This window comes from Aethalodelphis obliquidens, unplaced genomic scaffold, assembly GCF_003676395.1.
Source record: "Aethalodelphis obliquidens isolate GAN/ISIS:26980383/991018 unplaced genomic scaffold, ASM367639v1 scaffold26, whole genome shotgun sequence".
NCBI classification, from domain to species: Eukaryota; Metazoa; Chordata; class Mammalia; order Artiodactyla; family Delphinidae; genus Aethalodelphis; species Aethalodelphis obliquidens.
Window position 1 is genome coordinate 9,841,167 of NW_020837970.1, and position 24,630 is coordinate 9,865,796.

General features: G+C 49.5%; 1 protein-coding gene across 2 annotated transcripts in view; it reads left to right on the plus strand.

Moving 5' to 3' along the window:
• Positions 1-24,630, plus strand: part of TLN2 (talin 2) — a 453,800-nt gene that overhangs the window by 395,932 nt on the left and 33,238 nt on the right. For both annotated transcript variants that reach the window (XM_027123203.1, XM_027123204.1), the window contains exons 46-52: positions 5,289-5,435; positions 10,967-11,133; positions 12,062-12,245; positions 15,635-15,760; positions 15,962-16,078; positions 18,257-18,442; positions 22,758-22,865. In XM_027123203.1, the coding sequence (XP_026979004.1) occupies positions 5,289-5,435; positions 10,967-11,133; positions 12,062-12,245; positions 15,635-15,760; positions 15,962-16,078; positions 18,257-18,442; positions 22,758-22,865 (1,035 nt within the window). The remainder of the gene's footprint in view (positions 1-5,288; positions 5,436-10,966; positions 11,134-12,061; positions 12,246-15,634; positions 15,761-15,961; positions 16,079-18,256; positions 18,443-22,757; positions 22,866-24,630) is intronic.

Here is a 24,630-nt window from a genome sequence, read left to right on the forward strand (position 1 = left end):
GAGTGAAAAGGAGCAGAAAGAATATAAAATTACCAGTGGCTTGCAAAGGAAAATTCTTTGTGTGCGTTTGCCAGACAGATATTTGGGGGAAAACTGAGAAGGTTAGGAGATCCCTGAAGCAATGTAGTTTTTTTATTCCAAGGCTGTGGAATTGTTTGTATACCCAAGAGGGCCCTACATCACAGCATGTGAAAATATTTATATCCAGGGCAAGTAAAAAGCCTCCCCCTTCACTGCGGTCCTACAGTCTGCTGTGCCAAGTCAGCATTTTGGTCTTCTCCAGGATGTGACAATGACAGGAAAAGTCCTAGCTCTGCCCTCTGCACATCGAGCTGGAGCTTTCTCTGCTCGTTTTTCCATGGAAAATTCAAACTTTTGCTAACGTCCCTGTGATAACTTCTTTCCCCAGAAAAGTTAAAACCCTCCAACGTTTGCAATTTATGACGAGTTTCCTCTTTAAAAAAAAAAAAAAGACAAAAAAACGTAGATACCGTGAGCCACAGGCTTCTAAATGTAAATGCCGGAGAAAAGGTTTAGTGACGATGGTGCCGTCTCTGAGGACACGTTGCCATAACCACTTATAATACTGCGTATTAAAAGCTGGCAGGAACATTTGTTAGGAGCCTGCGGTGAGAAGCACAGGCCTCTCCCCGCAGATGAAATGGCTGTCTGCTCTAGACTTTTATCTGAAACTTTCCACTCCAAGGCACGCTTTCTGTAGGTGGGAGAGTGACGTCCTGCTTCTGCTCTACACACTGGTTTTTCCTGCCATATTTTCTAAGGAGAAACTGTGGTTTGTCAGATAACATCCATTCTTGCCTTTCCAACTTCCACAAGCTCTCCCAGGCAAATTATACTTGACCTGGTTTCAGATGTAATTGATCTTAAAGCCTGAGAATAATCTGTACGTTTTGTTTAGTTTTAGGCAGTACAGATGATGGATCAGTGTTTCTTAGACCCCCCTCCAATTGAAATGAGAGCCAGAACTTCATGAAGGCCAGGCTTCTAATTTCCCTCAAGGCACAAAACCAGGAGACAATCTTCTCCATTTTACTTTTATTTGGGCAGGAAGGGGGAATTGAGGGTTTTTCTTGAGGTTCAAGTATTGCTTTACTCAAGTTGCCAATTTCAAACTCCAAGTTTTATGTCTTGGAGCAACATTCCTTTATAATAAATACTGGTGGGAAGTTGGATCATTCGGGGGTGGGGGGTCGGGGGCTGGTCATGTTTGCTGAGAAGTTTAGTGTTGCTTTGAGAAGCTTAGCATTTTTAAAGCCCTTATCTGAAACAGCCTTAAAAATGCATTCCCTTCTAGGATGTTCCTCCAGCAGTACAAAATGTTCTATGAAATTGCAGTAACGTAGAGTATGTTGATTCTGGGGTCCTTCACTTAAGTGCCCTAGCTAACCCGTGTGCCAGTGGAGAAGGGTAGGAATACACGAGCTGTTCATCCAGTCGATACGGGGCGCAGATACTATGCTGGGCGCTGGCCCATATGCCCCACAACTGCAAGTGTGTGAGGCGAGAGTCATTCATCCTTCCCCATTTCACAGATAAGCAAACCAAGGAGACTCAGGGAGCTCTGTGAAATTGCCCAGGACCACACAGCTACAACAGTTAGTGTTGAAGCCCCCTTTTAAATAACTTTTTGGAATAAGTGAACGTTTCAAGTAAGTAAATAAAAAGGTAACAGGTCGATATGTAGAAGAGTCAGGATTCAAACCCAGGTTTGTCGGGCATCACAATCCTTGCTCTTTGCCCTGCACCAAGATGCTTCTTTTCACAGTAGTGAGCATTCATGTGTCACTTTGTACTTGCTGAGACTCTGCACGTGTACCTTCCATTTGGTCGTCCACAGCCCTGGGAAGTGGGCAGGGCAGGTTTCTGTGTCGCAGGTGAGGAAACCAAGTCCCCGTGAGGCTAGTGTGCTCACCCAGAGTCTGGTGGCCAGGAGAGGGCAGAGCTAGAAGCAAGGCCTGTGGTCCTTTCTGCTGCCCAGGTGGGTGATGGGTTGAGAGCAGGGGTGGGGCTGGCATCCTGCGATCCCTTCCTGTTACATTCAGCCCTCTGAGCCTGTGAAAATAAGCGAGTGAAGCTTATTTCAAAACTAGTCCTTCATAATACGGTATCTCTCCTGCATGCGTCCGTATAGGATCACGCGGCCACATCTGCCAGAGGTTTGTGTAGCCAAGCCTCGGGGGGTTCTCCCGGCATGTGCGAGGCAACTGTGTGACCTGGCACAGACTGAGACTCCAGGACCAAGCCCTGGGTTGACTGAGAACTCCAGAGCTTTTGCAACTGTTGCATTTGTTTGTTTTCATCCCTTTGCTTTCTGGTGCTGGTCTCCCTCGGGCTTCCTAACTGGAATTTCATCCCTGATGACCACCGTGCCAGCTCCACGGTCGCATTTACAGGATCCCTTGCTACATGCATGATGTCATCTCCAAGAAGGAGGCTGAGCGTCAGGAGGCTGGGCTGTGTTTTTTATAGCGGAGCCTTTTGAGGGGCTGAGGGCGCATGAGAGTGCGGTGGGGTTGTCTTCCCACTGTTTATCACATCTGTCCATAGGTTTCAGGTTTGCGACAGCTTGGGAGCGGGTGCCTTCTCCCCCTACCCCCGGGGTGATTGGGGAGTGATTTAGGTGGCCTGTGGTTGTCCTAGTGCCCTGTTCTGCAAAGAGAAAGCTCAGGCTCAGCTCTGTGCAGGGGGCAGGAAGGGTGCAGGGAGAAGACTCTTCCAGAACCTGGCACAGGTCCGTTCTTTTCTGGCACAGTGGTTTCATACCCCCGGCCCAGCGAGGTGCTCTGGAAGTTCTGCGTCTGTTCGACTCAAGTTTCCCTTTTTAAACATAATGTAATTATTTATATAAAAACTGTTAGGAAAAGCAGCATGGGCTCTTGAACGTATTCTAGGCCAAAATGGTAACCCACTGGGGCCACCCGTACCTTACCCTGGGCCGGTGGGTGGTTCTGTGCAGGCCTCAGGCTGGTGGAGCATCTGCCTTGCCTCCTGTGGTCAAGGAACTGTGAGAACACTCTTTCTTCCCTTTTGCTTTATACAAGGAACAGGATTCTCCACCCTGTGCAGGCAAGGCAAAATGCAGAAATGAGCTGGTGGCCGAGGCTGTAACTGGCCTTCATAACCCTGTCTTCGGATCACCGAGCCTCATGGTTGACTTTTTGGGTCAAGGATATAAATTTTAACTCATAAAGGAAGAGTATAGTAATAACAAGTTACTTCCATTTTCTATGTTGAGGTTCCATGAGCGATGTTATTGGGGGGTGGGAAAGGGTTCTGTTGCTAAGTGGAAAAAAATCAAATCAGAAAAACACTGATCTGATTGGGATTGACATATATACACTAGTATGTATAAAATAGATAACTAATAAGAACCTGCTGTATAAAAAAATAAAATAAAATTCAAAAAAAACTACTGATCTAATGGATAGAGCACCATGCTTGGGATGAAAGATTTGAATTCTCCTCTGGCTTTGCCAGGAACTGGCTGTGTGATCTTGGGCTAATCACATCACTTCTCTGGGCCTCAGTCTCTTCATCTGTAAAATGGGGAGGCTGAACTCATAAGGTCTCTTTTATTTGAAAGTATGTGAATGTTTCTTCCTCCATTTCCCCCTTCCTTGACTTCCCCGTTGGCATCTTATCCTTTAGAGACCTGTGCTCATCCTTGACAGCAGAGCTCTTGCCTTTGTATTAGCTCTGACCCTTGAGTACTTAGGGTTACACTGTATGGGTCTGAAAAGCCTTGAGAGCCTGGTTGAGTTTAAAACTTCACTGGGGCATCCCCCTGCTTCAGCTTCACCTTGTGTTTAAACCAGTAAACATGCCCAGCAAAGAGATATACTTAAATGGCCTTGCCACTGCGTGGGCTGAATTCAAGCCTCTCTAGTTCTCAGTGGCGGTCTTGATGCTGCGCTAGTCCAGATCTGTTTTCAGCGCTGTCGGGTTGCATGATCCTGGCATGATGCCCGTGTCGTACTCCATGTGGAGATGGTCAGCAAGAAGCCCTGCCTGATTGCGAAGCTTTTGTAGTACGTGCTCATGTACGAATAGAAGACACCCCAAAGAGCAGAAGCTCAGCTTTCTGGGTCAGGAGAACGTTTTACCAAATGGACTTAAACATCCTTCGGGCCTTAAAGGGTTAAGGGAATAACCTTTTTCCCTGAAAGCAGTGTGTGTTTCAACAATAGAGTGAGCATTTGCAGCCCTCTCACACCTGGAATCGCCTTCCCTTAAACTCTGACTCTTGGGATGAGGTTGGAAGATAGCATCCACGTGGCCCGAATTCCCAGGTGTGTGAATTCCCAGGTTTTATTCACAAAACCTGGGCTCTTTTAGTAACGCTTCTTGAGAGACGCTGGAAGGATCAGCACACAGCTTCTAGCTACTGTGGATTCTTGAAAATAACGCTTAGCTTAGAGGTGTTTTGTTCCGTGTTTAGTTGCTTACCTGGGCTGTGTTGATCAGACCAAAATGAAAACTTATGTGAAACAAAGCCAGAAGAATGCAAGCTTTGGGCGGCGGAGGTGGAATTGACTACACCACAGAGATACCTGGCAACTTATTTGGCTTCTTTTAGGCAAAGTACCTTTTATAATCACACAACCCAGGGGTCATTAAAAGAATGCATGTCTGCTAAGCTGGCAGCTCTAAACATGTAACTTTTTAAGGAAACCTCAACCTGGCTTGCTAGAAAGGGAACCTGGGCCCAGCATGGTTACTCTCCCTCTATGGTACAGCTGAGGAAGGGGGCGTTCTGGTTGGTAAACCTGGCAATTTTGCAAGAATCTGAACACTTTAAACTATGCTTTATGCTAAAGCTCTATATTCTGAACTTCTAATTACCCCCTAGGGCTTTTGTGAGAAATCAGTGAAATTAAATGCATTACCTGCCTCGAAGAGGCCCTGACACACGGTAGGGGCGCAATGGTTGAATGAATAATGAAACACTGGTTGAATGAATAATCCCGCAGAGTTCATCTAATTAACATTCTTACCTAGTGGCTCAGGATACAGGTAGAGAAGTGCACCAGAAAAGGTAACAAATATTATTAAGCTTGCTTACTGGGGGCTGCGGGGTATTTTACAGTCTCTAAAACAGGAAGCAAAATCAACCAAATTCCATAGTTCACCAAACACAGACTCCTAATAGCAGTGGAATTTTCCCAGCCAGGCTCCCCTAGGATGTAAGAGAAATTTTCCACGTAGGGAAGACCTCGATGGCAGGGCCATCATGCTTCCCCCTCCCCACCCCGGGCCTGCCTCCACAGATCGGCTTCCAGATTCGCACTCGGGTGCAGGACCTGGGCCACGGCTGCATCTTCCTGGTGCAGAAGGCGGGGGCCCTCCAGGTGTGCCCCACGGACAGCTACACCAAAAGGGAGCTGATCGAGTGTGCCCGCGCGGTCACAGAGAAGGTAAGGAGCAGCCCTCAGGGCAGGCGGGACCCGCCGAGACCAGGGACAGACCAGGAAACTAAGCCAAACACCAGCCAGCTGGGTCAGATCTGATCGTCTTCCCTCCCACCCAGGGTCTCCCCGGGGCCGGGGCACATCAGGCATCTGGGGGTGATCTGTGGTCCTGAGAAACTGAGAACGTGAGAGGGACAGTCCCACAGAGGTCAGGGCCCTGGCGGTCAACTTGGAAGGCTCTCCTGTGGACAGACTGGCCAGGTGGTGTCCCAAGTCACAGCCAGTGCCAGGAGCCGCTCCCTGCAACCCCTTTGCACACTTTTGCCGCCAGGCTCCCTTCTCAGAGAGGCTCCCAGGTGCTGGGGGTGAGTAAGAAGGACCCACAGCTCCTCTTTATTTCCAGATGAGACAGTGCAGTGAGGAGGGTTAGCACCCTCGAAGTCACATGGCACCGTGGTGGGAGAGCAGGAAGTGGCAGGAAGTTTTCTGACTCTGTCGGCAGCTGTCTGTAGAGAGAATCACATAGCGTGGTGCATCGGACTCTAGGGTCTCAGCTAAGCTACTTCACCCTGCCAAGCCTCAACTTTCCCATCAGTAAAGGGAGGATGAAGAAATAGAATATCTGGCCTACGGGGTGTGTGGATTACATGCAGCTCTACAGGTCAAAGAGCCTGGCACAGTACCAGGTGCACTGTTCAACGTTTAGTAAATTCTAGGTGCTGTTCCCTGTCTCTGTCCTCCAACACTCCCTTCTCCCTGGAAGTTTTCTATGGTTCACAGCGCCCCGTTCTGAACATCCCTTCGTTCCCAGTAGTTCCTTGACTCTCCTGCAGTTTGCTGATGGTTTTGCTTGGCTTATTTCTCAGAGTCATTTTTCAGGGCAGCTGCTGTGCAGGCCGTTTGAGGTGCCGGTGGCAGCATCCGTGCTTTGCTGGTGTTTCCCTCTCCTTCACTTGGGTCGCAGGACAGCTCTGCACCATTGAGAAGCTTGGCAGCAGGACTTGAGGGGTGGGAGGGGGACCATCCCCTGGAAACTGCCGGGACAGAGGCTGCTCTGTACGAGGCCCCTCGCCACAGCCGGACATCAGTCTTCCGCAGCCCACAGGACTGTCCAGGCCTCCCTGGCCTCCCCAGGATGAAGAAATAAATCTCTCAGCTCGAGGAAGGCCCTCTCCCTCCTTTGAAAGCCCTTCCTTGTTGTTGAAGTTACTCGTGCCAAGTTCCCCCGTAGGAAACCTTGGAACAGGAACACGAGGGAGGAAAGGAGGGGGTCCAAGCTGCGTGGTGCTAGTGAACGTGGCCAAGCAGCCTGGTCTTCCTGAGCTGGCCTCCGTCTTACTGCTCCTCCAGCAGAGGATCCCTGACCCAGGACACCAGGAAGAGGGGTCAGAGGCAGGGGGTCGGCTTGGGCAGAGCACCTAGCCTTTTGGGTAGTATCCTGCTACATCCCTCTGCCCTGCTCATCTCCTGCCCTCCCATCTCCACCTGCCGTCTTTCTTACCTGTCTAGGTGCATCTGTGTGATTGTCTCCAGCCAGGAGGGCAGACCCAAAAGGGCAAGAGAGGGGGTGGGTGAGGAAGGAAGGAGGGGGCTTGTGTGGCAGGAACGCGGGGGGAGGCCTGGGAGATGGGATCCAGTTGTGAGGGGAGCTCAGCTCCTCTCCACAGCAGGGGGACAGCTGTCCCCACGGGTGTGGTGGGTCCGGCTTGCCTTGTAGGAAGGTGTCTTTAGGGACATGAGGGTGCACTGGAGGGGTGACAGGTGCCAGCAGAGGGTTTCTGGCATGGAAGGCACTGGAGTGAACGCCTTAGCCAACCTGCTGATGGCAGGTGATGGTGCGAGGGAGTGGTAGGTGGAGAGTTTACACGAGGGGGTCCTCTCTGGGGTCCACTATGAAGAGCTCCTAGACAAGAGGCAGCCGAGGGAAGGAGTGACAAGTGTTAGCAGAGGGCTGTTCCACAGAAAACCTGATCAGAGGGGACAGAAACAGCCACACCTTTTACGGGAGCCCAACCCTTATCCCTCTCTGTGATTTCAGAAACATCAAGTAGAGTAGCATGTACCCTCTAGTAAACCCTTATTACCTGCCTAGTAATTTACATGTATTTTTCCACCACTTACTCCTCCCATCAACCGTGACTGGCAAGAAGTAATAGCCCCCTTTTCCAGATGAGGAAACAGACTCGGAGAGGTGAAACAGCCTGCCCAAGTCGTGTAGCCAGCAAATGGCAGTGCTCTGATTCAGGCAGGCTGTTGACTCCAAACGGTGCTGCTAACCCCTGAGCCGCATTGACTCCCGGAGAGAAAATTCACTGTTCTGTTTTGTTGTACCTTTTTTTTTTTCCAGTTTTATTCAAGTATAATTCACATATAGCACTGTTTAAGTTTAGGTTGCACAGCATCGTGCTTTCTTATGTATGTCATGAAATGATAACAATAAGTTTAGTTAACATCCCTCATCTCATATCAATACAAAAAGTATACATGTCTATATATTTTTTCATTGTGGTAAGAACTCTTAGGATTTTAACAGCTTTCATAAAGATCACAAAGCAGTGTTAACTATAGTCGTCATGTTGTGCATTGCATCCCTAGGACTTTCTTAAAACTGGAAGTTCGTGCCTTTTGACCACCTTCCTTCAATCTCACCACCACCCCACCCTACCCCACCCCCCTGCCATAACCACAAATCTGACCTCTTTTTCTGTGAGTTTGATTGTTTTTTTGTTTTGTTTTCGTGTTTATTCAATTTATTTAGACTAAAACGAAAACAGTTCACCCATTTCTCCTACCCCTCAACCCCCGCCTCTGGCAAGCACCAGTCTGTTCTCTCTGTCTATGAGCTTAGTGTTTGTTTTTGGTTTAAGATTCCACATAAAAGAGAGGTCATGCAGTATTTGTCTTTCTCTGACTTATTTCAGTTAGCAGAATGCCTTTGATGTCCATTCATGTTGTGGAAAATGGCAAGATTTCATTCTTATTTATGGCTGAATAATATTCCATTGTGTATATGTACCACATTTTCTTTATCCATTCATCCATTGATGGACACTTGGGTTTTCTCCTTGTCTTGGCTATTGTAAATAGTGCTACAGTGAACATGGGGGCACATATATCTTTCTGAGTTAGTGTTTTCATTTTCTTTGAATAAATACCCAAAAGTAAAATTGTGGGATCACATGATAGTTCTATGTTTAACGTTTTGAGGAACCTCCATACTGTTTTTCATATAGGGCTGCACCAATTTTTATTCCCACCAAAGGTGTGTAAGGGTTCACTTTCCTCTACATCTTTGCCAACACTTGTTACTTCATTTTGATAATTAACAATCTGACAGATGTAAGGTGATATCTCATTGTGGTTTTGATTTGCATTTCCCTGACAATTATGTGGAGCATATTTGCATGTGCCTGTTGGCCGTCTGTGTATCTTTTTTGGAAAAATATCCTTTGAGATATTCTTCCCATTTTTAAAATCAGATTTTTTTTTCTTTTTGCTATTGAGTTGTATGAGTTCTTTATATGTTTACCAGATATATGATTTGCACATATCAATATTTTCTCCCATTCAGTAGATTGCCTTTTCATTTTGTTGGTGGTTTCCTTTCCTGTGCAGAAACTTTTTAGTTTGATATAGTCCCACTTGTTTATTTTTGCTTTTGTTTCTTGTGCTTTTGGTGTCAGATTCATTGCAAAGACCCAAGACCTATGTCAAAGAAGTGACCAGCTATATTTTCTTCTAGGGGTTTCAGGTCTTACATTCAGGTCTTATATTTCATCCATTTTGAGTTAATTTTTGTGTATAGTGTACGATAATGGTCCAGTTTGATTCTTTTGCATGTGGCTGTCCAGTTTTCTCAACACCATTTATTGAACAGACTGTTCTTTCCCCATTGTATATTCTTGGCTCCTTTGTCATAAATTAATTGATCAGATATGAATGGGTTTATTTCTGGACTGTCTATTCCATTGATTTATGTGTCTTTTTTTATGCCATTACCATACTGTTTTAATTACTGTTGCTTTGTGATATAGTTTGAAATCAGAAAGCATTATGCCTCCAGTTTTGTTCTTCTTTCTCAAAATTGCTTTGGCTATTTGGGATCTTTTATGGTTCCATACAAATTTTAGGATTGTTTGTTCATTTTCTGTGAAAAATGCCATTTTACTTTTTTTTTTTTTTTTTTTTTGGCTGCGTTGGGTCTTCGTTGCTGCGCACAGGCTTTCTTTAGTTGCAGTGAGCAGGGGCTACGCTTCGTTGCGGTGCACAGGCTTCTCATTGTGGTGGCTTCTCTTGTGGAGCACGGGCTCTAGACGTGCGGGCTTCAGTAGTCATGGCATGTGGACTCAGTAGTTGTGGCTCGTGGGCTCTAGAGCGCAGGCTCAATAGTTGTGACACACAGTCTTAGTTGCTCCATGGCATGTGGGATCTTCCCGGACCAGGGCTTGAACCCGTGTCCCCTGCATTGGCAGGCAGATTCTTAACCACTGTGCCACCAGGGAAGCCCCCATTTTAATTTTGATCAGAATTGCGTTGAATTGCATACTGGTTTTGGTAGTGTTTTATACTACCAAACTACTATTTTAACAATATTCTTCTAATCCACGAGCACAGAATATCTTTTCATTTATTTGTGCCTTCTTCAATTTCTTTCTTTGATGTCTTGTAGTTTTCAATATACAGGTCTTTCACCTCCTTGGTTAAATTTATTCCTAGGTATTCTGTTCTTTCTGATGCGATTGTAAATGGGATTGTTTTCTTAATTTCTCTTTCTGATGTTTGTTGTTAGTGTATAGACACACAATAGATTTTTGTTTATTGATTTTGTATCCTGCAAGTTTGCTGAAATCATTTATTCTAAAATTTTTTTTTTTTTATGGAGTCATCAGGGTTTTCTACATAAAATATCATGCCATCTGCAGGTTGTGACCGTTTTCCTTCTTTCCAGTTTGGATGACTTTTATTTCTTGTCTAAAACTTTTAGCTTTTCACCTTTGAATACGATGTTAGCTATTGGCTTGTCGTATGTGGACCTTATTATACCGAGGTGTGTTCTCTCTATACCCACTCGGTTGAGGGTTTTTATCATAAACAGCTGTTGAATTTTGTCAGATGCTTTTTCTGCATCTATTAAGATGACTGTATGATTTTTACCCTTCGTTTTGTAAATGTGGTGTATCACATTGACTGATATGTGGATGTTGAACCATCCTTGCATCCCTGGAATAAATCCCCCTTGATCATGGTGTGTGATACTTCTACTGTATTGTTGAGTTCAGTTTGCTGATATTTTGTTGAGGATGTTTGCATCTGTGTTTATCAGGGATATTGTCCTGTAATTTTATTTTCTTGTGGTATCCTTGCCTGGTTTTGGTATCAGAGTAATTTTGGCCTCATAAAATGAGTTAGGAAGAGTTTCCTCCTCTTCTATTTTTTGAGCATTCTTTGCAGTGTTTCCTTTTTTTTGTAGTCTGAAAACCTACGGGTTATATTTTCTCCGTCTTCCATGCCCCCTGACATTTCCTCTCTGCCTATAGGTGTCCTTGGTGCTATCAGCTCTCCAAGCTGGGAACAAGGGGACCCAGGCATGTATCACAGCTGCCACTGCTGTGTCTGGGATCATCGCCGACCTGGACACCACCATCATGTTTGCGACTGCAGGGACCCTGAACGCAGAGAACAACGAGACCTTTGCAGACCACAGGTATGGGAGTGAAGGCTGTCCTGTGGGCTCCTGGATGGGGAGAGGTTCAGTATGGCCTGATGGACTTTGGAGATGCTGCCCAAGAGCCAGAAATGTGGTTATCCACTTTGATTTCAACAGGACGCTCAAGTGGGGGAAGTGACCCACGTAATCAAAATAAGTGCCTTTTCTCAACTGCAAGCAGAGTTGTGTTCCAGCTTTGCCTCTCACAGCCTAAATCCAGTCTGCTCCAGCAGAGGAGAGCTTTTTGATCTTTTTGCTTTCTAAGCTAAAAAGCTGTGCCCCTGATTTTTTCACCATCCCTAGTAGGACTGGTAGTGGCCCAGGCAGGCATGTAGCTCTTACCTAAGTGAACAGTCAAGCTCCGAGCCTGCTGTCTCTCCCGGGCTCTGAGACTCTGCTTCAGAGGCTGGAACCAGGGTCTCCGTTTGCTGCTGGAGACCCCACATATCCTCGCATGTCCAGCACCTTTCTTCCTCTCTCTTCAGCCCCAGGACTGGGCAGGGGAGGAGATTCCCAGTGCCCTGTCACCCCTTCCAGAACCCAGCCCCTCGGGCTGTGATGTCCAGGGCAGGGTCCCCTGACCCATGTGTCCTCACAGGTCTCTGTAACTATGAAGTATTTTCAGGGATAGTGGGAACCACAGGGAAGAAGCTACAGGGCGGGGGGAAGGGGGCCAAACTGATGAGCCTGAATCTTTAATTGAAGCTTTACCATTAATCGACTATGTGAATTCTGGGCTGACTTTCCTCTCCTCTCTCCTAATTCTCTTACATGGAAGATGAGAGCCTCCTGTTAAGGGAGGAGGAACGCATCACCTCTCTTCTTTAACAAAAGCCTGTAGAGGGGTTTCTTTTCCTCTTAACTACCAGTGACCAAGCTCTGCCCTTTGTCTCTCCTCCTCCCCACACTCTCCCGCCTTTCTCAGGGAGAACATCCTGAAGACAGCCAAGGCCTTGGTGGAAGACACGAAATTGCTGGTTTCGGGGGCTGCATCCACTCCAGACAAGCTGGCCCAGGCAGCCCAGTCCTCGGCAGCCACCATCACCCAGCTCGCCGAGGTGGTCAAGCTGGGGGCCGCCAGCCTGGGCTCTGACGACCCCGAGACCCAGGTAAGGTCCGGGCGGGCCTCGTGGTCCCACAGGCACTGTGCGCCAGGCCTCAGAAGAAAGCAAAGGCAAAATAGGAACTTTGGGTGTGGACAGCATGTGCACGGGTGCATCTGTGGTTTGGGGACTGGTAGGAAGCAGTCATCTAGGCAGGATAGTGGCATGGACTGTGGTGTGGCCGTGGCTATGGAGATAAGCCAGAAGATTTGAGAGGAGTCTATAAAGAAGACTCAGCCGGGCTTGGTAAACGATTGGACGCAGTGAGCGTTGGAGACGAGGGAGAGGGGGGAGGCCGGGAGGACTGCGCGTTTCAGGCTAGATCAGTGAATGGATGGTGGCTTCGTGTACCCAGCTGGGGCTCCCTGGAGGGAGGGCTGCCCCGGGCTGAGATGCAGGTGAGTTCGCTTTGCAGCGTGTTGCATTGGAAGTTCCAGAGAGACACTCAGGGAGAACAGGTGTGTAGGCTTGAGCCTGCTCAGTTTGGGGGATGCGGCTGTAGGGGTTATTGGCCGACAGACAGTGACTGCATCCACTGTCTGTGGAAGGAAGAGGAGAAGGGATCAAGACAGAGCTGAGGAATCCACTATTTAGGACCATCTTCGGGAGAAAGAGATACCTAAGGAGACTGAGAAGCAGAGCCGCCGGTAGGAGGAAAGCCAGGGGCCTGATGTGAAGAGGAAGGAGTGCTGCAACCCACCAGAGAGGCAGCCAAGGCAGCAAGAAAGACGAAGGTCTGAGAGCCCAGCCCAGGGCCTTGGAGGGCAGTGGCCACCCAGCCAGGGCTGTGAGTGAGCAGTGGCCAGATGCGGGGGAAGGAAGGAAGCCAGGGCGTATAGACGCCCCACCTGAAAAGGCTGGCTCTGAAGGGGAGGAGAGAGAGAGGAGCGGAGGGCCAGGGAAGGGCTCCGCGCTCTGTGACTCTCTGCTTTGGATTTAGCCACTTCGCTGCTATTACCTACCTGGTCCTTGGTTCCCCAGCCTAGACCATCAGCTCCTCAAGGACAGGATTCATGGTTTAGTGATCTTTGAAACCTACACACCAAGCACTGCTCTCACACATCGTAGATGCCCAACAGAGCAGTTCAGCTCTTGCTGAGCTAACAGCCAACCGTGGCCGTCATTGATGGACTCTCCCCACTCCCGAGGGCAAAACTTAAAAATCCCTCTGCTATTTCAACCCCAGTGTGGTAAACACTTCAGTTTTCACTGCTTAAACCATACTCAGTAAACAAGCCTATGCGGCCCATTTGGACAACACTGGAGAGAGAACCTCCTACCATCCAGCGCCAGGGTTGACGACAGCTACTTTCCGGTGAGCACAGGGCCACCAGCTTTGCTCCCACATGGCTGTGACCCTTCCCTTCCTGATGTCCTCCGCTGGAGCGGAGTTCCGTAAAGGAAACATTCCGCCTGTTGGCTTTTTACTCCTTCTGCTGGCTTTCTCTTTGATAACATCAGAGCTCAGATTGGCTGCCTCCGGAATGCGAAACACTCACAGAAGTCTGCCTGGGTATTGTTCTTACCCCCACAGAGGAAGGAAAAGCTACAAAACGCCTCAGTGGGGATGGAACCCACACTTTCCCCTACCTAGTCCGGCTCAACTTGGAATGAATCAGCTGAGAGGATTTAAATCTTTGGATACAGAGAAACGTATCGAATTGCTTAGAGATTTAAACTCCCAAATGGTCTAGATGTCCTAGGGCCCAACTTCTTTTGAGACCGCCCGTGGGAGATGTCTCCTCAGAAAAGTGTGCCCACTCGCTGGTCGCTGTGCAGTGACCCGGGATGGGACAGTGTACGCCAGGTGTCAGCAGCACACCTGCCCGCTGCACCTCCCTGTGGTGGTCCCCACCATTAGCCCGCCCTCACGAGCCCCATCACAGCCCGACCTGCCCTGTGGTTTCAGAGGTTGGCAGAGGTCCCGTGCACCCTGTGGGTGAGAAGCCACGGGATAGAGACAGGGAGGGTTGGGAGGCTGGGCAGTCATGGCGTGGCCGTGCTTGCAGGTTCTGGGACGCTAGAGTTTCTAAGACGTTTTCACGTCCATTATTCAGTTGATCCTGCCAGCAGTGCAGTAAAGGGGTAGGGCTGGCCCTGCTCACCCCATTTGTAGATGAAGAGCCAGGGCCGTAGAGCGTTATACAGTGTGGAGGTGAAGGCCGTGGCCCTTGTGATCACACTGACCAGAGTCTGAATCCCAACCTTGCCATTCCCAGCCTCTGCCGGTGTGGACACGAGCAACGTAGTTCCCACTCAGAATGGCAGTGATGAGGGTTAAATAAGATAACGTGCATTGTGCTTGGCTCGGCCCCTGGAACACTGCCCTCAACGAAGGGAAGTTGTTGTTTTAGAAGTAGGAGTTGTTATTGTAGCTGCTGGACCCAGAAGACTTAAATGTAATACCCAATATCATGTAATTCCTAAATATGCCTGGTACTTGAGATTCCAAGTCTAACACACAGAAGAAGTGGCCTGTGGTCTCTGTTCAGTTAGAAGAGTGAAGATGCTGCGTTCCATCCAGTGTTACATGGGTACACATCTGTATATTCACCCATTCTGTGAGTACTTGCTGAGTGCCCACTACACGCCAGGTCCCGTCCCGAGTGCAGAACACAACAGACAGAAGACCTGGCCGGCCCTCCTACAGCTTCCATCCAAGTCGAGGAAGAAGACAGATGGTGTATAAGTGAATAAATAATAAAGTAATTCCACATACTGCTAAGTGCTATAAATAAAACAGGGCAAGCTGAGGGAGTTTCAGTGGGGGTGGGCTTATAGCTAGAGTGGTCAGGAAGGGTCTCTGAGGACATGACATTTGAGCTGAGACCTGAAGGATGAAAAAGCCGGGTTCCAGACAGAGAGGGGAGCAAGAGCAGAGGCCCTGAGGTTGGAATGAGGGAGGGTTTCCAACAGGGAAGAAAGACAGACCCACATGCCTGTAACGTGCTGAGTCAGGATCCCAGGAACCAAGTCTGGGGACGCAGGTGGGCTGCCACGGAGGCCTTGCAGGCCAGGGCAGGAGGCTTGCGTTTTGTTCTCAGTGGTTTTGGTGACCAGTTCTGGGCACAGGTGCGTGGCATGGCGTCTCGGGGTGTCTGCTCAGCTGCCCTCATCCTTTCATAGGCAGCTTGGCAGCAGAGCCGCCAGCGAGGCGGTGTTTCTGAATATGCTACATCTAGCGGGGTCCCGCTCTCTGGCTCAGCATCTGACTTCCTCAGGGAGCTTCTTCAAGTCTGCAATCTGGTTTTCCACCCAGCCTCGCATCAGAGTCTCCAAGGCTGGTTCCTGGGGATTCTCCTGTGCTGCAGGCTTGGGAGCTGCTGACGGAGAGCCCTGCTCTTGGACTGTGCTCCTGGAGCAGCCTGCTCACCCGGGCCCATGCTGTCTTTCAGGTGGTGTTGATCAATGCCATCAAAGACGTGGCTAAGGCCCTCTCAGATCTCATTGGTGCTACCAAGGGAGCTGCCAGCAAGCCCGCCGATGACCCCTCCATGTACCAGCTCAAGGGGGCTGCCAAGGTAGAGTGGAGCCCCAATTAGGGGCAAGCGTGCCAGGGGTGCTGCAGTGAGAGATGCACGCTCGAGAGTATTGGAGGATGTGCATCTGAGCTCCTTTCTCACATAGAGGTGCTGGTACTCGTGGCATTAGATCTGGAACTAAAAGGAGGGATGGGACCTCAGCACACTCCCTATTTTCTCTTGACATCTCTTCCCATGCAGGTGATGGTGACCAATGTCACCTCCCTCCTCAAGACCGTGAAGGCGGTGGAGGACGAGGCCACCCGGGGCACACGGGCGCTTGAGGCCACCATCGAGTACATGAAGCAGGAGCTCACGGTAAGGAGCCGCCAGTCACCTCCCTCAGGCTCCGCATCCAGCAGCTGACCCCAGTGCAGCTTCTCTGAGACTTCTAGCATAAAGAGGTTTTACCTGGAACACCTGAGCTAGGGAGGCCTGCTTGCCTGCCTGCTGGTACGTTTGTATCATGGAGACCCCATGTGAAACTGACCTCTGAGTTTGGCTAGGATCAGTTTGTAATTGTAATTAAATGAATTAATGTATGGCTTGGGACCGTTCAGGTTTAATTCCACTAAAATTGCAGCATGAAACGAAAGTGCTCCAGAAGAGTCCTGGTAAAGGGAAAATTCAGTGTAGCCGCTTGCCCTCGCCTTGAGCTCAAACGGTGTATACACTGTGCAGCCACGTAGCCCCTGCTGGTTCCCGTTGCCATTGGCAACAGCTCACGCTGCTGCACACGTACGGATTTGGGAGTCTGAGGTTGGCTATTAGGAAAACTTGGATGCCTTTACCTGGGACACTTCCCTTTAACATCAGGCTTCCTTCTGTGTGAGGTGTCTGATCTCAGAGACACTGACCCCATGTTCGCTCTTACCTTGTTCCACCGTCGTAGAGCGAGGGTGTCCTGGTGATACACTATGATTGTCTCCTGTTCTTTTGATCCTGAGACAATTGTGGATTGAATCATCCTTATCCCTAGAAATAGAAATATGCTGAAAATGAGTAGTTTCAAACTGAGATTTCTTTTTAATGGGAGGTCTGATTCAGCTTCTCTTTTGGAAGAAGGGGTCTTTAGAGGGTCACCTGTGAGGGCCACAAGCCGCTGAAGGGCAGCAGTAGAGACAAGCAATTCTGTTGGGTTTTGCTGGTGGAGGCTCGGGTTCTCTTGTCCTGTTTTTAATGAATCCGACCTTGGTTGGTGTTGTGCTCAGTTCTCACATGGAGAAGAAACTAAAAAATACAGGCCTTAAGGCTGCTGCCTGGCGCTAACCTGCTTGCACGGGCTGGGGGCTTCTTACCAAAAGTCTGGACACACATTCTGACAGGTGTGGGTGGGCCTAATGGTGGCAACAGAAGCGATTTGAAATTTGGAGCTCTCTTGGGAAATTACAGACACATGGTCGACCTAAGTATACCGATGTGGTTTAGAATTGACCCAGACTGTGCATTTTCATGGGCACAGGAGGTTTCCAAAGGAGCATGTGTCCCGAGACCCACGTTAGTGTGGAGGGCTCTGTCCATGTTCATTCCACTGCGGCATTCAGGGGTGGCCCTGGGCGGCCTGACGGTAGCTGTTCATTTTTAGGGGAGTAGTGATGTTTAACGGTGGTTGGCACATGGCAGGGATGCTGGCTGGGTCCTCCTTTCTGCTTCCAGGAAGACTTCCCTGCTGAAACGTGGCTGCCTAGGGCAGAAGACAGAGCAGCCCCACCTGGTTTGGGATTCCTCGTGTACAGGGACAGCCAGGGCACCCATCACTCATGGTAGAACCATGGCAGATGGGCTGGAAGCAGAAACGGCTGGCTTGGCTGGCAGGTGGCACTTTAAAGTGGGATATTCACCTTACCATGGCTAATTTATTTCAGCTTCTCTAAAGGGGTGTGTGTGTGTGTGATTAAAGAATTCACAGTGTCAACGTGGCACACTCAAGCTGAACACCTCCACACAATTAGGCAGTTATATTTGTAAGAAAGGCTAAGAACAGAAGAAACCGAACGCTTCATTTCCCCCAGCCCCACACTCTTTTAAAGAGAGAGAACTGAGTCCAGAGCAATGCATCCAGGTCAGTCGTGCCCTGGAACCAGCAACTGGGCTGCGGAGTTTCTGGGCACTACCGAAGCAGGAGCAGGAATGGGCCAGGAGAACTGGGAAGCCACACAACGCCGCCCGTACCCCACCCCGGTGGGGGTGAGTGGGTAACGAATACACATGGAGCGTCAGTTTCCGAAGGCAAACAAGTTAATGCTGTGGGTCGTTCTCCCTCCCCACGTCGTCCCCACGAATGCCGAGCACAGGTGTGTGAGGCTTATGCACGCCGGAATCTTGAAAGCAAGAATGATATTACTGTATTCACATTTCTAATTTCCTGCCCTCTGACGGTTTCTTCCCGTGGCTGGCTTGGTTTTCAGACGCTGAGCCGCAGCCGGTAGGGGAGGCATAAGTTATTTCTGTCCTTCCCTTTTTGGTTTTTTCAACACTTTGATTTCTAACTTCCAGGTATTCCAGTCCAAAGAGGTACCTGAAAAGACATCATCACCTGAAGAATCCATCAGGATGACCAAAGGCATCACCATGGCAACAGCCAAAGCCGTGGCAGCTGGGAACTCGTGTCGACAGGAGGACGTGATTGCCACCGCCAACCTGAGCCGGAAGGCTGTGTCAGATATGTTGACGGCTTGCAAGGTAAAGGCCTTGGCGTTGTTTGGGGTGGGTAGGGTAGTGTTCGTTCACGGTTGAGCTGTTGGGTTCAGTTTGGAGAGGGGGAGGGGCTGGCCACGTGTAGAAGGGAGCCGCTCGGTACCTTAACCTGTGTGTGTAATAGGCTACGCGGGAAGGCAGGTGTGCCCGTCAGCCCCCGGGAGGTGACTCTGCGGGCAGGTTTGTGTCTGAGAGGGCATGGAGTAGGCTTGCCGACTGACCCTCCCGCTTTACCTCTCCGTTCTTCCTGAATAGGCGGACACCTTCTTCCAGGGGCTGTAGTGGAGGCCGCTCTGGCAGTAGTAAAGCGGGCGTGTGACATTTTGTTCCAGGCCCTTCAAAGGAAAACCACACCCCTTGTCAGCCTGCACCCTTTCCTGCTTCCATAGGTCAGCAGCCATTCTGCCCCCGGAGGGGTGTTGCCATAATTGGGTGAGGCAGTGAGTGAGAGGAACCAGACAGAACGTCAGGGATCTGCCTTTTTGCTCTCTGTGCCAGACGTCTTGGAGCAGCTCCTCTGATCCTTGGGGAGACAGTGGGGGCCGCTGCCCTAAGCCAGTGCTCATGGAAGGAGCTGGGGAGACCTGAGCTTTATGACCTTCACTTTATTTTTGACCTGTTAAGCCAGAGAGCCGTAGGAGCCACCCATTGAGCACCTCCACCCCAGCCCTCCATCCTTCTAGGGACAGCTGTGGCCCAGGGACCCTGACTTCTGCTCCATGATGGACCGATGACCCCCCTGCCGTGGTGGGCAGATGGGGCTGAACCACAGAAAGGGAAGAGCAGCTGTTGCAGCTGAGTGTCCTCAGCAACAGGGCCCTTCTTTGTGGTGCAGTGAGTTGTGGGGAGAGCTGGTGCGGGGTCGGACGATGGCCTCTCAGGTTCCTTGGCAAGGGTAGGGTGGGCTGGGGTCCCTGGGCAGAGGCAGGGGGAGGCAGCCAGGCTGAAGGGCTGGGTGTGGGGAAAAGCACCGCATTTCCTGGTCTCCTGGGTGTGGGGGAGTGTAGAGCGTGGGGAACAGGGGTAGACAGGGGGGAGGGGTGGGGAGCAGAGGGTGGCAAGAGGGTTGGGCCACTGTCCTGAGGACCGAGTGCTCTGGGCTGGGGAGTTTAGACTCTCCTGAGGCCACAAGTACAGTTTTGATGTGCTCAGTGGAATCTGCCCTGGCAGAAGCGATAATTCCCCGAAGGGGTTACGGCCTCCGTCAGAGCAGTATTTACCAGGGACTTCCCTGGCGGTCCAGTGGCGAAGACTTAGCCTTCCAGTGCTGGGGGTGCGGGTTCAATCTCTGGTCAGGGAGGTAAGATCCCACATGCCACTGGGGCCAGGCCAAAAAAACAAAACATGAAAAACAGAAGCAATATTGTAACAAATTCAATAAAGACTTAAAAAATGGTCCACATCAAAAACAAACAAAAAACTCTTAAAAAAAAAAAAAGAACAGTATTTACCAGCCAGATATGGCCTGAAGGCCACCATGGTCTATATGCAGGGCACCTCATAGTTTTGGAAGGGCTGGCGTGTATGTCCTGTCGTTCAATCCTAGATGGGAAGGGTAAAGGAATTCTCCTAATGTGAGCTTGCCAGAAAGGGCATGCAATAAGAACATATAGAAAGCCAGGGATGCCTACTGGTGGGTCAAGAAGGAACCCTCTGTGCCAAGCAGAGGGCCACGTGGCCATATTTGAACACCACCTTTGGGGCTGAGCAGGGCAGAAACGGAGGTGCAGTAGGTCCCATACTGACTCATCAGAGACAGGATTACGCTAATTGCTCCAGTGGGGATGCAGACTTCCCTATACCCTAAGTTTATTCTCCTGTCTGTTTCTTTCTGGTCTTCCTTTCATGTCCATACGTCTATGTCAGATACAATTTTATATCTCTGATTACAATTAATGTTACATGACTGTTTCTGCGTTACTAGCAGTCATTATAACTGACTCTTTATTGACCACAAAATACTCTGGTAATGAATATACTCTTTCCCCCACTATCAGATACTTAGATTGTCTGCAGTTTTTTTTAAATCATCAACTTTACTGCAGGAACATCTTTGGGTATACCTGTTTTTCCTGTGCCTTGGATGATATCCTTAGGCAGGCTCCCAGAAGTAGAATTAGGAGGTCAAATGGTGTGACATTCTAATTATTGCTCGATTGCTCTCCCCAAGGGCTCTACCAGGTTAGAGCCACCAGCCGTGACCAGCAGCTCCCGCACAGCTCTCAAGGAGGGCCTTGCACGTTACCTGCTGGAGGAGCATCATAGCCCTTGTCTTCCCCCAGTGGTGTCTCGCCGAACCAGACGTGGGCTCTGTCCTCACACTTGGAGACACAGGGGCGAGGCTAATTAAAACGCAGGAGGGTAGTGTATATATGTCCATGCCACTCTCTCGCTCCGTCACAGCTTACCCTTCCCCCTCCCCATATCCTCAAGTCCATTCTCTAGTAGGTCTGTGTCTTTATTCCTGTCTTACCCCTAGGTTCTTCATGACATTTTTTTTTCTTAAATTCCATATATATGTGTTAGCATACGGTATTTGTCTTTCTCTTTCTGACTTACTTCACTCTGTGTGACAGACTTTAGGTCCATCCACCTCATTACAAATACCTCAATTTCGTTTCTTTTTATGGCTGAGTAATATTCCATTGTATATATGTGCCACATCTTCTTTACCCGTTCATCTGTCGATGGACGCTGAGGTTGTTTCCATATCCTGGCTGTTGTACATAGAGCTGCAATGAACATTTTGGTACATGACTCTTTTTGCATTATGGTTTTCTCAGGGTATATGCCCAGTAGTGTGGGAAGCAGCCGCATAGCACAGGGAGATCAGCTCGGTGCTTTGTGACCGCCTAGAGGGGTGGGATAGGGAGGGTGGGAGGGAGGGAGACGCAAGAGGGAAGAGATATAGGAACATATGTATATGTATAACTGATTCACTTTGTTATAAAGCAGAAACTAACACACCATTGTAAAGCAATTATACTCCAATAAGGATGTAAAAAAATAAAAATAAAAAATAAATTAATTAATTTAAATAAAACGCAGGAGGGGTTAAAGGCCTGGCCCGTTAGTCCTCAGATGAGGACTAACCAGGCTCATAAATGACAGATACTGGCCACTCGAATTATCCCCACCCCTCTTGGGGTGGTTTGGGGGGTCAGGTAAGCGGAAATTTCGCAGGTGTTGCCCCCAACAGCTCCCAGTCCTGGGGAGAGGGATTTGACTGGAGGGAGTATGGAGGCGGGTCACGCTTCCCCTTCTGCCTTGACCTTTTATCCTAATGTGTAATTTGTATTTGTCCTGACTCGTGATTTATTTGCAGTTTTCTATTTTTTGTATTCTTGTAAGGCCCCTCGAGTTCTTTCCAGAGTGAGGTTGTAGAAGGAGGAAAGGCTAAATGGGTAGGGTTGCCCGACTGAGCAAATAAAAAACAGACCGCCCCATACTTATGCTAAAAGTTTTCATTGTTTATTCGAAATTCAAATGTAACTGGACCTTCTGTAGTTCATCTGGCAGCCCCGTGAATGGGCGTACCATCTGAAATGATATCTCACGCATGACTCAAGTGCGCAGGTCCCAAGTACAAGAAAAAAGGGCCAGATGCTGTGTAAACCATATGTCCTGGTCTGCTTATCTCAATGTGTATGATGCGAGATGAGTTATTTGTGGCACCTTTGAGGGTGCTGGGGAGCTCACTCTCTGAAGGTTCCCAGGAGCCAGTGAGTCCTGGTCGGGAGACTCACTGTGATTGCAGTGTGATCAGGTCACAGAGTGATGAGCCTGTGAACAGAGAGGGTTCTTCAGAATACTTCACGCTGCAGGAGTGAGAGAGGCTGATCCTGTTAAGCTGTAAGCCCTCTGCTGTAAGCCTCTTCTGTAAGCCCCAATCATGAATCTTTTTAGCACACGTGGAATTTCTTACCTTTCAATAAAAGTTGGGGTGGGGGGGGCATGAGGAGAAAGGAAGGAAAGAGGGGCCAGATTCACTTGCTTTTGTCTGCCTTCCAGGCACTAGAAAAAGCAAGACACAAAGTGTTGTCAGAGAACCTGCAGTGCAGACAGGTGGGAGGTATCAGGAGAATGTGGAGGAGAACCCCTCCTCTCTCCAGGGAGGCAGGGAAGGTTTCTCAGAGAGGTCACTGAAGGTAAAACGGGAGGAGTTCCAGATTCCAGGTCTCCTGCCTCTGGGTCTTGGGCTACACAGCACTGCTGGGCAAGTGAGCCCACCTGGCTGCCTGGTCCACTTGCCACCTGGCTCTTCCTGTTTTAAGATGTCGACGTTCCTTTCTCTCTCCAGCAAGCATCCTATCACCCCGATGTCAGCGAGGAGGTGCGCACCAGAGCATTGCGGTACGGGACGGAGTGCACCCTCGGCTACCTGGACCTTCTGGAGCACGTCTTGGTGGTGAGGAGGGGCATGGGCCAGGCCAGGGCTGGGGGAGAGCTGATCCGGATGCAGAGCGTCCTTTCCTTGGGAAAACCCCTCTTAGAGCATCGCGCAGGCTCCACTTGCGAGGCTGGGACTGGACTGAGCTGAAAAGCCTCTCATATCACACTGCCCCAGCACACGAGATACAAGTGTAGTCTGGAGGGAGGTGCAGTTCGAATCCAGAGGAGCCTGGCTGTCTCGTTGCACCAAAGAGGCAAGACTAGCCTGAAAGAGCGGTGGGTAAGCAGAGTGAGAGGCGAAGCAGGTGGGACACACAGAGCCACCACTGAAAACAGATCAGGAGGTCCGGTCAGGAAAAACCCCAGTCCATCCTGCAAGGGCCAGGAAGGCTCCTAGAAGAGCCAGGCCAGCATCCGTGTTAGAAACATCACCAGTGCTACAGGAGACCTACTAGCCTCTCGCGATTTCCCCCAGTCCTCGAACCAGTGGCTTAGACCACATTGAGAATATGTCCAGTTCCATTTGTCTGATGACCTTCGAGCCTGCCGTGCCCACACGGAGCTGGGTTAATGTGGTGTACATCTGTCCCTGTCTAATCCTGGGAGCCACGTTTAAAACTGGGGAGTTCTGGGAGAGAGCTTGTTCAGGAGTCAGAGACACCCCAGAAGGGACTTGATGATGTCTCACCCCCTTCACTGCCCTTGCTCCTTTCTAAACCTAAAAGAAGATGATCCAACAGGGCACTTTCAGATACACAGCACATGTACCTCAAAGATTATTAAGCCTTTCATTTGCTCTGCATTGACATTTATCTCTTTTTGTGCAACCACGTGAGGCTAGCAGGGCAAGGGAATGATCCAAGACCCAAGTTTGGCCCCTTGGCCCCTTGGAGACACGGGGGCGAGGCTAATTAAAACGCAGGAGAGTAGTGTATATATGTCCATGCCACTCTCTCGCTCCGTCACAGCTTACCTTTCCCCCTCCCCATATCCTCAAGTCCATTCTCTAGTAGGTCTGTGTCTTTATTCCTGTCTTACCCCTAGGTTCTTCATGACATCCCAGCTACTAATGACAGACCTGAGACCAAGTCCCAGCTCTGCTCATTCTAGTATTTCACTGCCTTCTCCTTAAACTGAAATTACCTTCCGATGTTAAGCATTTCAGGTCTTTTAAGGGAACACTACTTTTATTCTTCGCCCAGGTAACCGTGGTCATTGCAAAAGAATATCTTTTGAGAGAGTGGCCAGTCTGGGGTTACTGACATTGGGCTCCCAAAGCCTGAACGCTCGTGAGTAGAAACCAGTGTATTGCTCGTGGGCCAAGGAGAAAACATCTTGGCCAGTCAGCGTTCGCAGGCACGAGCCTCCCCAGCCAAGCCAGCTTGTCTGTGTTGGGATATGAGGTGTTCAGCCCGTGAGCATGCATAGCAGGAAGTTTAGCGTAAGGAGAATGAAGCCAGCAAGGCTTCCACAAGGTATCTTTTTCTTGATGGGACCATCTATTCTAGGCACTTGGAATCTTGTGACATCCGAACATTCGAAAGCACAGTGGAAAGCAAAATGGCTTAGGTTTAGAACGCTTGAATTCAGATCCTGGCTGTGCCAAGTAAATAGTTGCATTACCACTGTCTTATCCGGGCTTCAGTTTGCTCAGATGTTAAGCCGCTGATTAAGGATTAAGTGAGGCGGTGGGGAGTCCAGGGCTCTGGCTGAGCTCACGTCTGCTGCACGCTTCGTTAAAATCCTCCTGGAAGGTGCCGGTCCTGGCTGAGCAGAGGTGC